Here is a 13,033-nt window from a genome sequence, read left to right as displayed (position 1 = left end):
CAAAAAAGAAAAGAAGAAGAAAAAAAGGTCATAGAATGACCCGTTGAAAATGATGAAATAGAGTGGATTTCACGAAAACATGGCCCCATAGGGATTTATGTGGCAGCCGCTGCCTCCGTACACAGAGCAAAGGAGGTGGATTAGGACAAATCACCTCTGCAGCATTACTTTTTCTGAAAATGGTGACTCGTCCTCACCAGGATCCGTATTGGGCCAGGTCCCACTCTTCCCAACCCAGATTGCTCAGGCCCCACGTCCTTTTGGGTCGGGTCCTGGTACGATTTTTGAGTTCCTGTACCTGGAACCGGGCCATGTACCCATTGGATCCCCCAACATTTTGGGTTGGGAGTTCCCTTTTTTTTTTTTGTTGAAATGGCATGAATTTTGAGATAGTATGTTGGGACCCACACAAGTCAGATGATTTTACTTCAACGTAGATGATTTCATCTTCTTGTAGCTCGTTTGGATTCATGGAAAGCGAAAAAAGGAAATAATGTAAGCCTTTTTTCAGTAGAATATTAGAAAGGAAACATTAGTTTTTTTTTTTTTTTCCTTAGAAATTTAATATCTATTTTTAAACTTGTTGTTTGATTTTGATTTTGATTTTGATTTTGATTTTATTTTTTTAATTTGAAGTATGTACCAAATGTGAAATGCTTGAAGATAGACTTTGCTCATGTGGTATACGTGGCATACATGTGTGGAAAGATTTACACATGTGGGCACTTGGAGTTTGATGGCAGAACTAGTGCACATTGGCACCATTGGTGGATGTGGTATATTTGTAACTATTAAAGATAGGCAATAGCATATGTGATGCATTAGTGCATTAGGATGCTATGCACTTGTGGTGCAAAAGAAGATAAATGGTGGTACCTGTGGAGCGTAAGAGAAGATGTACAGTGACAGATGTGACACATTAATACATGTAAGGTGCAAGAGAAGATGGATGGCAGCACATAAGGCACGTGGGGTATAACCAGAGATGGACAATGACTCATCTAGAACATTGGCAAATGTGGCACATTTGGAAGCAATTGAAAACAGATAAGAAAACATTTAGGTTTAACCTCTCATAAACTGATCATTTTCATTGGTAACATTCCTTCATCCTTTTAAGGCACACTTGATGAACGGGTTGGATGGACTGCATACACAATGGTGTGTCCACAGAAACATCTATTGTTGGTGGGACCTCTCCATTGGTCCCTGTGGTGTGGCAGGCCAAAGATGTGGACATAATAGTTATAAAACTTGCTGACTCGACTTAAAACTCATCCGAGTCGACTCAACTCAACAGGATTTTAAGCCAACTCACTGAAAAAGTCAATTCGTGAGCTTGACTCGGCTGAGTTTGTGAGAGACTTGCCAAGTTGACTCGATGCCACTTGGCTAAGTAACTCACCGAGTCAACCACTTTTCAAGTATAAAAGGTAAAGATGGGTGAAAGGAGATTCGAAAACAAACACCTCCACTTTTAAAGTGTAACGAGTAAAGATGTGTGGGAGGAAATTCGAAAACCAAGCACCTCCACCCCTAAAGTGTAGAAAATAAAGACGGATTAAAGGAGGTTCGAAATCCAAGCACCTGCAATGTACTCAACCAGTATACCATGATTTGTGGTTCACCCAGCTGATAACTTCCAACCTTTCAAGTGCAGGAGACATCCAATCTTTCCAATAGGTTGGCGCCACCATGATATCACTTAGGGTGAAAATCAGCACCATCTACTCATCAGGTGGATCACATTATAGAAAACACTCTCTAGCTATTAATAAATAAATAAATAAATAAACAAATGTGGACCACTGAACGAATGTTAATGTTTTTTGCATAAGATTATATATTATTATTATGACGCGAACAACTGATAGATGGTTTGGATGTTGCACACATGTTAAGGGTTAGATGATGCACACATTAATGGTTGGAAATTATATGCTGAGTGGACTGCAACTTATAGGCCAATCAGCTGGGTTTGATATCTCTTTTTAATATCCCGGTATTTTAATTTTCTTATTAAGTGCGGTCATTTAAGCCCTGTTTAGATACCACCAAAGAAGTTACTTTTTAACTTATGTTAAGTTATATATATATATATATAGACGGACACTTTAGTATGGTAAACATGTTTGCAACGGCAACTTATGTGCCTGCAACTTATGGTTTTTTTTTTTTTTTTTTAACTTTTGAGTTCTGACTTATCTTCACTACAAGCAAAGATTATTATTATTTTTTTCTAAATCCAAACTTCGATTTAATAAAAATCAAGAGTAATCAAAATTACTTGAGAAATAAAATTTTAATTTTTTTTTTCAATTTTCTATTAATTTTTGTCTATTTACAAATGTTCTCCTTGCATGCATTGAAGATAATTGAAGATATTATCGCTAGTATTGGAGATAGTATCAATAATATCACCAATATTGGAAAACTTTCATAGAGGATTGTTTTTAAAACATTGCTGAAATCGATAATATTGTCATTTAAAAATATTTTAAACTATTGCTGACTTAGTGGTATTGATAAGATTGGCGGTATTATGAATAATATAATTGATATTTAAAACAGTACTGCTTGCAATAATCAAACAAATGTGCACTATCACTGATTTTTATCTTTTAGAGTAAATTTGTACACCAATGAATAAAGGATTGGGGGCCCACATGATGGACAATAGTAGAGGTGGGCCTCATAAGATTGACCCTCAAATCCATAATTAGATGGTATGTTGTCATAAACAATCCTCCACTTTGTTGGCCCCCGCTCAATGGTGAAAATCATCATATCAAAATAGTTCTTGAGAGGAAATAGGAACCATCTGCAAGAGAGAACATGAGCAATCTAAATCAATGATCAAACTCTTTTTTTTTTTCATAAATGATTTGGAGCATCCATTTTATTGGCCATGTATGGGTGACTAGCATCATCTAATCCAAGTGATTCCCTAGAGGCATGTAGAGCCAGAGGGGCTACCTTGTGTACAATTCACGTGTATGATCAAACCTACTTTACCATAAATGATTTAGATTGTCCATTTATCGAACCACATGATGGAATGCAGGCTGAAATCATTTTTTTTTTTCAAGAATTATCCAAATTGTCTTGTAGACCGCCGACTCGAATTCGGTAATGACCCCTCCGGTACCAAGCTGGTTACTCGTTGCTTTATGGGCCCCACCATGATGTATGTGTCTTATCCACGCTGTCCGTCCATTTTTCTACATCATTTTATGTCATGAGCCCAAAAATAAGACATCCAAAAATCTCATATGGACCACACCATATGAAACAGTGGTTATTGAATGCCCATCATTAAAAACTTCTTGGGGGCCACAGAAGTTTTGGATCCAGCAAGGGAATTTATCACTTCAACACCCTCCCGCACGTGCGAGGTGAGAACTCCACACGGGAACATATTGACGAAGGTGGAGGGACACTCACACCATAAATAGGCTGGGCTTAATTTCCGGGTCCCTGGGCTGGACCTGATTTTCCTGACCCCCTATGGGAGAATAATATATTAGCGAGGCATATTTGCTGCTCTCGAGATTCGAACATAGGACCTTCCGCTCTGATACCATGTCAAACAACCATTCACTCCAAAAGCTTAAGCTGTCAGAGTGTGGTGTATCAATGTATATCAAGGGAATTTATCACTTCAACAATTCCAACAACAAGGTAATAAAAAATCACTCAAAACTCTTTACAAGATTATCTAAATACACTTGCCTTTTACACTCCATGTCACAACCAAAGTAGTATCTTGAAACTCAAAAAAAGGGCTAGAATGAGGGGTAAAATTCCATAGCCATGATTGGAGCTAGAGTTAGGTAGGCCCGGAAAATTGTCTGGCATCGGCATTTCACAGTTTTCACCGTTGAAATAGACCCTTCGAGGGAAGGCCCACCCGTTCTCAAGCGTAAATGTATTCAAATCCTTGTGCAAGAGTATCTCCGTCGTCACTGATCCTGGCTGATCTTCAACGGCTTGTAGAAGCACATCATTGTAGAAAGTTAGACCCCAAAAGAGAGCCACTTCATCGGCTAACCGCTCGCCTGCGTTACAAGTGCAATAATAATTTACAAGGTCATGACTTAAGATGATTAAAAGAGGCCCACTTGCAGACTCTTCACCTAGCATGATGGATCATGAGAAGGGTGTTTTCATCTGGTGGGCTGTGTATTCATTTAGTGGGTCCATGCTTGGATGGCCATGGATGGAAATGGCACCAAACAGATGATACAAACCACAAAATTTTCGTCTTGGAAGTTCTTTTAACTCTCCATTTTAAGCAACCAGTTCAAATATCTAGGTTCCTCTGTTGGCTGTGAATGTTAATTAGACAAGAGAGGCTAGATCGTCCACAAAGCTTTGTAGGTTAAGCTTAACCTATAACGCAATGTGTGGGGCCCACCATGATGTGAACATGACATCCAATCAACCTATTATGTGGACTCACTCGAGTTCTCATTGGCGCCCAAAAATCAGGCCCATTGAAAATTTGGGTCTTATTCATCCCAGTAGGGCACATTATTTGATAGCATATAAAAAACAACGTCGCCCCCTCATACACTTTGGGAAGTTTTTAATGGTGGGTGTCTCTGTTACTACAATGCAACTCACTTGAGTTTTGGATTAGCCTGATTTTTGAGAGCCAAGGAGAACACAACGGGGTAAACATGTTGATGATACGCACATCATGATCCGTTCCACACATCGCATTGTAGGTTAAGCTTAACCTACAAGGAATCCTAATGGGTATTGCCCTGACTCGGCATAAACACCACATAACGAGATTTAATTGGATGACTGACCGATGTCAGATATAGGTCCCTATAAAACGTGTTTGAAAATTGTTCGGCTGAGTATACATATCTTTGACAGAGGCTTACCTTCCAATCAAATATCATCGAATCTTGCCTATGTCAAACTTGGTACAAGCGATGGCATTATCCAATTCAACCCACGGAGCTTGGTGGTGTATGCAGTCTCTAAACAAAACCATCTAACAATAGGACCCACTAGATGGATGGTCTAGCTGGACACGAAACACTAACTCATATCTAAAGTTGCAAAACAAGGAATTGATCAGTACCAGAAAAAGATTCAAATCAAGTTGATAAGAAATCAAAGTAATTATATAATCCTCAACCCAAGGATATGCACCACATGCTCTGGTAATATATGCTCAGGTTTAAAGGTCGTAGATGTGGGGCGCCCATGGTTCATTGATCCACCATCTTGCTCTATTGGGCCTAAATGTGGATGGATCATGCCCTGAATATCTCCTTGCGGCCCACGGATAGACAGCCACGAAGATAATGCAACAATGGTCCATTTTAAACTGAGAAAAGTCACAAAATCAGCTTTATCCATTGGAGCATAAGCATAAGGCCCACCAAATGAATAGCTAAATTTTCAACAGATGCCTAGAACCGTATATATGATTGGTGCCATTTTTAAATGGTTGCCCATGGAGTGTGATCCAGGCCTAATGGAAGGTCCAGATCGGACTTTCCACATGTCCAATTGCAATCCCTGCAATTTACATGTTATTAGTGCTACGAGCGGCCTAGTTCATTCAATTTAGTAGTGGATCATACTCACCAGTATCTGCTATAGTGCCGAGGGTTGTACCGTTGAAGCTGTAATATTCAATAGACTGACCAAACCCAGGATGCTGGACAACAACATTCCAATCAGTGTAGTTGGTGCCGAAGTTGTAATTGGATACTGTTAATTTCACCCTCCAGTACTCTTTATAATTGTTTTTTATGTGCCAATGGACCCGCACCGGGCACATGTGGTCCGTGCACCGCACCAAATGGTCCAGCTCGGTAGACAATGACGTTGAGAATTCGTTACTGTAATTGGAGAGAAAAAAAACATCAATGATGAACGATAAAATCAAAAGAAGATGCACTTGTGATGATGTAGAGCGGGTCACAGACGACACTTTCGTGGCACAGATGGACTAGAGAAGGCCTGATCGGAGGGTCGCATACACTTTCATGGTAAAGATGGACTTAGAGAAGGCTCCATCAGAGGCAGAAATGATCTGAACTATTAGAACCTTAAAACAATCGTATCTCGCAAATTGGAGTTTTTTGAGGTATCATATATGATTTTGGGAGAGCTGAAGCTACTTTAGCCAACTGAATCTATGACGGGTTGCCCATGCCAGATTTGCAAGATTCCATCGGATCAACCTCTTGGATATATTGGTCCCACCCAATGGTCTATAAGGGGGGATTGGATGATATTAACGGCGATGGACTCACCTAATGCAAGAGAGTGTGTTTTTGTCAGCTAGACGGCACCCACAGCTGCAGGTAGGGCATGGTGTGACGTCGGAGTTGTAAAATGTGGAAAGCGAAACACAGCATATGGGAACCTTGTTCGCCAGGAAATTAGAGTAAGTACACGTTGATTTCCATGTCCCTGCCATCACAAAACGTTCATAAATTGCGTTTGGTACACTCAACACTTCCTACTTAATGGAAATTCAATGAGTGATACCATCAAACATAGTGACCGTGAAGGGTGACCTAATGGACGGTCTGGATTGATTGTTGAACTGTCCCGACTGTCCGGATCACCTGATTGATATGATTTTTGCAGGCTTGCTCCTAGTTTAGTTTTATGAGTGAATGAATGGTTTGGATCGGCAATAGCTCACAACTTATGCCATTAAAATAATTGGGGACATAGGAAAGGTGCACATGAAGGTGGGGAAGTTAGAAAAATCCATTCCTAATATATTTTCATGGGCGCTGCTAAGGCATATTTTGATGAGAAATGCTTCAGTGCTCTCATAGCACTAAAAGTTATAGTGCTCCTAGTTGCACTGGGACACTTAGATAGTTGAGTCGATTGATCTGTACTGTTCATTAGTTCCAACACACAATTCATGGGCCACCATAAAAAAGATCACAGTAATCTGACAATATTAACCATTTGATCAATGGCCTTAAATATGGACAGTTGATCTCAACAAAAAAAGGTGTATGCAACACTGTAATCCATCTATTTGTTAGGGACCATCCCATCCATTGCTTAGAGAAAAACAAGGACAACTATATATAAAAAATAAGTCCAAATCAAGGATGAATTGGATCATCGCGATCAGTGTGATTTTTTCATGAGAGCCCATCAAATGTGTTTTGAACTTAATAGACAGTTCAGATTGATTGATTGGATTGTCCAAATAAACCAATGTAACTAAGAGCACTATAACTTAATAGTGCTCTGAGAGAATTGTAGCATTATTCACGTTCGTGTGTTTCCATGCAGCAAGGTTTTATTACGAGGGAAAGAGCTCTTACTGAAAACCTGCATTTCTCTTCTAACATCAGTAGATGAAAACACTGTAGGTGGGAAGTCCGCAAGTGGGCCGCAAGTGTAACCGGGGCCGGGTCCCAAGAACGTGAGATTCTCAGGCATATAGCTTCTGGGCCCACCCAAGTTGCCGATGAGCATCTCAAAAGATGACAAGGATCTCCGACGGTCGATGCCCCAAGCTGAAACAAGGCCACCACGACAACAGTTCTCCGTACGGTTTTCTGGAAGAGCTTCTGGCATGAGATCAACGATGACTGGATCTCTTTTGCACGAGTGTGCTGTTTGGACATTGAAGGCTGAGCAGTTCCCTTGTCGGAGGGCAAGAGCACCGGTCATAGTCCAGATTACTTCATTTTGGGTCCATGTCCATCCTAGCTTCCAACCAGGTTTCTCCACGTGGCGGTACTGATAGAAGTTTTGAACTGTGACCATTGCCTGCAAATACGTTTTGGTTATGTAACTCTCATAAACCGAGTGATTCTGTTCGAATTGTGTTGAGTCGGACCAGGTATCGAGTTGTCTCGATGATTCACCTATGCACTTTCGCACGTGTCATGGGCTCAAAATCTGAACAGTTCATGTGATGTGGTGCCCCATGAAATCCCAAGGACCAATTTTTACCCTGATCCAAAACTCTAGTGGACCATAGCATTGAGAGATGCAAATCAAGGAAGGAAGCTATTTTTTTTATACCATGACCCACTAAAATTTTGGACCTTGGCTTTTAATTGTCAGATTGGGAGGCCTAGCTTGGTCTAGCCCAAACCCGTCCATCCCATTACCCCCTCTAGTGTGCCACATTCGCATGTCAGCTAGTGGCCGCGAGCAAGTCATCTTAGCAGCGTTCTAGAATCAAAGGAAAAAAAATAATCAAGCCTTATTTAGTTATTTAATGGTCATTACTCATTTCCTCACAGGCAGTGGGAAGAGAAGAGATGGTAAAATGAAGAACAATGGTGTTGCCTAGTGAGGAAACAAATGTTGCCATTAAGTACTGATCATCAACAACAATTGGTTTTCTCTTCAAATAGGTATTATGTCGTGTTAAAGTCCCTTGATATACATTAATACATCATCATTTAATAGCTCGAGCTTTTAGAAAAAGTGGTGATTTGACTTAGTATTAGAGCGGAAGGTTAAGTGTTTAAATCCCATGAGTGCAACAAATTTACCACCCACGTGTCAACATCTCCCACTTGACCATTATGGTCAGCATCCCGTACATAACATTTTTAACTGTAGCTTGATTGTCGCAATAAATATGAATTGATTGTTCAAGAGTTTCATTTAACTTTAAGTCACTCACGAATCCTTTAATTCAAGCAAGTAAGATGAATAAGTAGTCTGTAGTGAATATTTTTATCATTTATATCACTACAAAGGCAACATCAGTAGTATAGCCTTTAACTGGCAACTAATCATCTTAATAATATAATTTTTAATTTTTGGTTATCTGAATATATTGCATAATGTGTTTAACTGTCAACTGATGAGCAATCTTTAGATTGTTTTGATGTCTACTAACCACGTCAGGTGCAAAGCTTAAGTTAGGTCTAGTGCATACCATCATATACATTATATCACCTATAGCCTGTGCATAGGGTTTGTTTTTTTATTTTATTCATTTCTTTATCATTAGTGTGTCATATTTTTAGACAACTTCATCTATATATATATATATATATATATATATATATATATATATATATATATGATTAATTCCTGAGATAAATAATTTAGTTTTTTTTTCCTCTATCTCTATCTATTTAGAATTTTTAGAACACAAGAAACTTCTTTAATGCCTTTTTATTCAAGCTGCGTTTTAAGTAATTTCAACTATTTTACTTAATTTATTACTCATTAATAAAAAAAAATTTATTAACATATAGTCATAAGATAACAAAGAAATTCTCAATGAACGTATATATGTATTATGAATAAAACCATACTTTGTGACAATATTGCGAAAGGTTAAAAATCATTGGGCAAATGATTGTTTTAGATCACACTAAGATTTTTTTTTTTCAAATGACGTACTTTATCTTTGTATCCATTTGATATCTATTCTTCAAGTCGTTTTATATAAATGTCTTCCTTCTTCATTTAGGAAGGCTGTTTTGACATTATTTGGTGTGACTCTATATTTAAATGAGCTACTATAGCCATTTAAGATTCCAACGGATGTGAATATATATGGTTATAAGAGAGTATATTTTATTGTAGTCTATTTCTTCTAGTTGGATATATATCCTTTAACCACTAATATAGTTTCTTCTTTTTTCCTATTAACCATCTTTTTTTTTTCAATACCTATTTGGACCTTTTGGCTTATCTATCTACTGTTCGATATTTCTACTAATTCTTCACATACTTTATTTTTAATAACTAATTATATCTCTTCATTTATTGCTTTTTTACTATTCAATCACATCATTGGATTTCATTACTTCTTTATAATTTATAAAATTTGATTCTAATGATTCTTTATTAATGTATAAAAACCCTTTATATACTATGATGGATTTCTCTATCTTAATATTCTAGTTATATATAGCATCTTCTTTAAGTTGATGCGGTATTATTATGTCTTCTTGCTTTATTTTTTTTAAAATCTTTAAATTTTTTTAAATAATTCTAACATTTTATTTTGGGCATTGGGGTCTAAATTTTCTTCATCATAATGATATATCTACTTTCTATCAGTCTTATGGATTCATTTGGATGATGTATTATAAACTTATAGCCTTTAGACCAACAAGAATATCCTATAAAAATGCATTTAATAGTTTTATGGTCAAATTTAGTTCTATTTTGATCTTCAATTTTATCTTGTGCATTAGACTCAAATATTCTAAAATTACTTAGATCTAATTTTCTACTAGTCCATAATTCATATAAGGTTATTTTTATTGATTTGGAAGAAATCCCATATGGGATGTACAATGCAATATCTAAGGAAGGAATAATAAAATCCCTCTGAAAATAAAATTCTAGGAAGTATATGATACAAATAATTTTAAAAATTAAAAAATGGGTAAAAATGAACAAAGTTGAACATTTAAATATTTATTTCATTAAAATCACGACAATTCCTGATAAAATCATGAAAAATTAAAGCAAAATCGTGTGATTTTCTAAATTTCGGGTATGTATCCTTGTCACATATAAAAACCAGCCATGTTCAAGTACAATCAATGCTCATATAAACATCAGATTTGTTAGTCCACCACGTGTGTGTGTGTGCCCCATACTAGTTACATGCCTTCACATGCGCCAACGTGGCACACGTGTGGAACATACAGTATCCATCGGGCGGCTCCACCTTGTAAATCACCTGACCCTAAAATCAGGCTGGTCCACTAATCAGCTGGGCCAGAAGTTAGTACATCAAAAAGCTGGAAATGACTTGAAAGTGGCATCTCAGCCAGAAAAAAACAGATCTAAAATGTAGTCTGATGTAAATGATACTGACCTCGTAGCCGTCGGGTCTCCATTGATAAATATCGAACGTTATAGTAATACTTCCGTCTGGATCCAAAGGGTCATAGCAATCTGCAACCAGAGAAAACCATCCATTAAAGCAACTCATCTTTAGCTGTACCTTCGTAGCACGTGTGAAAAATCTGGTCCAATCATCAGTTGGGGGCCACTACCAACATGCTCTGGCCCGAAAAAATAGACCCGTCGGATCTGGTCAGGCGGCCCGCATGTGTACGTGAAAAATGAACAGTTAGAAAAAGAATGACCTGCCGTATATATTCAACAGAAGAACTGATCACAGCTATAGGCAATCTTTCCCACGAACACGCCATTTGTGTAAAACATCCAAACCATGAAAGTGGTAGGCCACACCATGACTGTCGTCAAACACAAAAATCATGGGTCCACTCATCGGATGGGCGACACGTTTAGAATCAATAGAAACTAACAGCTGGTCTCAACATTCAGATGTAGCCCACCTAGTGAGTGGACAGCCTCATTTTCGTAGATGTATCTTCATGGTGGGACCTACTATTTTCACGGCGTGGATGTCTCACTCAACAGACACATGCGCCCCTCCTGGTAAAACAACCCTCTTGATTCTTGATCGTTGTGGCACCCACGTGATGAACGGCCTGTATCATCCCAAATACATGTCTGACTCACTTCATCAAAGATGCTCTACTTGCCTGCTAAATTGCATGCAGTTACCAACAAAACTATCACAAGATAATTCCTTATCCACGAAAGAAGCGACTCCATCCTCGAAAATCCTGTATTAAGATCGACTGAATGCAGGTTTATATGAGCATTTTTCTCCCAGGATGGCTGAGAAGAATACTCTCACAAGTTCATCGGTCTCTGTCTGGTTAAGACAAAGAAGAAGCATTGGAAAGTTCGAATGGAAAATTAAAAGACAAATCCAGGAGACCAAGTCCTATGAAAGAATCCATGATATTCTCTGGTCTTCTTGAGACACCCACAAATAGATGACTTTGGAAGCCCTCGTTTGTCTTTCACACTACATTTTATCCGTTGCACGTCCGAAAGGAGGCACGTACATCCACACGGGCAAACACCCAAGTGCGTGGGTGTGTGCCGGTGCAGGGGATGAGCGTGGTCAGGTTCACCGTCTTCCCCAAGGATAACTACTTCGAATCCATGAAGTTTCTCCGAATTCCTCAGCAAGACTTTTTGAATCCACGAGGAAAAAGAATGAAAATAGAAATAATATTCTATAAAATTAAAAATTGATTGATGGATGGAATAAATGAGTTCACATGAATACTAAGCACTGAAATAAATTTCAGAATCAAACTACAACTAAAACTTCTAAAATTCCTAACTTACTATAAATAGTTATAGCCCGTCGTGATGTCTACCAGTGCGAAAGGTTTTCAGCCAAAAATAGTAAGTGTACTATTTGGCTTCACCACATTGTTCTCCTAATTATTCTAAGTACTTTTCATGTTGGGCGCAATTTATAAAGCCCAACAGATGAAGAGTTATAATCAAATTAAAACTTACTATTTATAGTAAAAATGGAATTAAAACAGAAATGACTCTGGCTTGCATAACCCAGCATAGCGATGTTGGGTGGCTAAAGTAGCTCATCCTACCCCAAAATCATATATTTCACGTCTGATAACTTATTCCGATTTGCGAGATACGTCCATTTTCAATTCTGATGCTCCGGATCATCTTCGTATCCAACCGGGTCTTTTCTGGTCCATCTTGGCCATGAAATTATCCATGACCCTCTCTACATTAGGATTATATAATAATTAAAAAAAAAAACCATGCAATAGGGCTGGATTATAAAAAGCCTGGAACCATATAACTGAACTGGAACCTTTTCCGGTGGGGTCCCTACTTGGTTCTAGGGTGCAAATTGCTGGTTCTGGTCCTAGTTTTCCCGGAATTATTGGTAACAGTTAGATTCTGGTTTCACCTCAGAACAGTACCGAACCGTGTGCACCGTTTGGAAAAGCACAAATTTTTTTTTTAAAAAAATTGTATTATTAAAACCTCAAATCATATCATTTTGGTCTTTTCTGGGCTGACCTTGGCTGAGTTTTTAATGACCATCCATTTGTTTCCTAAACTGTAACACACGTAATCCGCGCGTGGACATGTCGCGACTTTCAGCCAAAGGCATCTGCTCTGTGTAACGATTGATGGATGGCTCGGATCTTGCAGCCGTGTACAA

At 38.2% G+C, this 13,033-nt stretch overlaps 1 protein-coding gene across 1 annotated transcript; it reads right to left on the bottom strand.

Moving 5' to 3' along the window:
- Positions 1-3,747: 3,747 nt before the first annotated feature.
- LOC131244233 (COBRA-like protein 2) lies at positions 3,748-11,156 on the bottom strand. The gene is made up of 6 exons (XM_058243873.1): positions 11,060-11,156; positions 10,817-10,896; positions 7,329-7,779; positions 6,285-6,444; positions 5,621-5,867; positions 3,748-4,053 (listed from the first exon to the last, which is right to left on the bottom strand). The coding sequence occupies exons 1-6, from the start codon at positions 11,154-11,156 to the stop codon at positions 3,748-3,750; spliced, it is 1,341 nt and encodes a 446-aa protein (XP_058099856.1).
- Positions 11,157-13,033: the final 1,877 nt, after the last annotated feature.

This window comes from Magnolia sinica, chromosome 4, assembly GCF_029962835.1.
Source record: "Magnolia sinica isolate HGM2019 chromosome 4, MsV1, whole genome shotgun sequence".
Lineage (NCBI taxonomy): Eukaryota > Viridiplantae > Streptophyta > Magnoliopsida > Magnoliales > Magnoliaceae > Magnolia > Magnolia sinica.
The sequence above is the reverse complement of the archived record's forward strand: the minus strand, read 5'-3'. Positions and strand labels throughout refer to the sequence as shown.

Excerpts from the sequence above, each read along its gene's own strand:
- LOC131244233 (XM_058243873.1), bottom strand. The coding sequence starts at position 11,156 with ATGGCGTGTTCGTGGGAAAGATTGCCTATAGCTGTGATCAGTTCTTCT. Across the intron at positions 5,868-6,284 it reads AACACACTCTCTTGCATTAG|TAACGAATTCTCAACGTCAT; the intron begins GTGAGTCCATCG and ends CTCCAATTACAG. Across the intron at positions 4,054-5,620 it reads GTACAACCCTCGGCACTATA|CGGTTAGCCGATGAAGTGGC; the intron begins GCAGATACTGGT and ends AACGCAGGCGAG.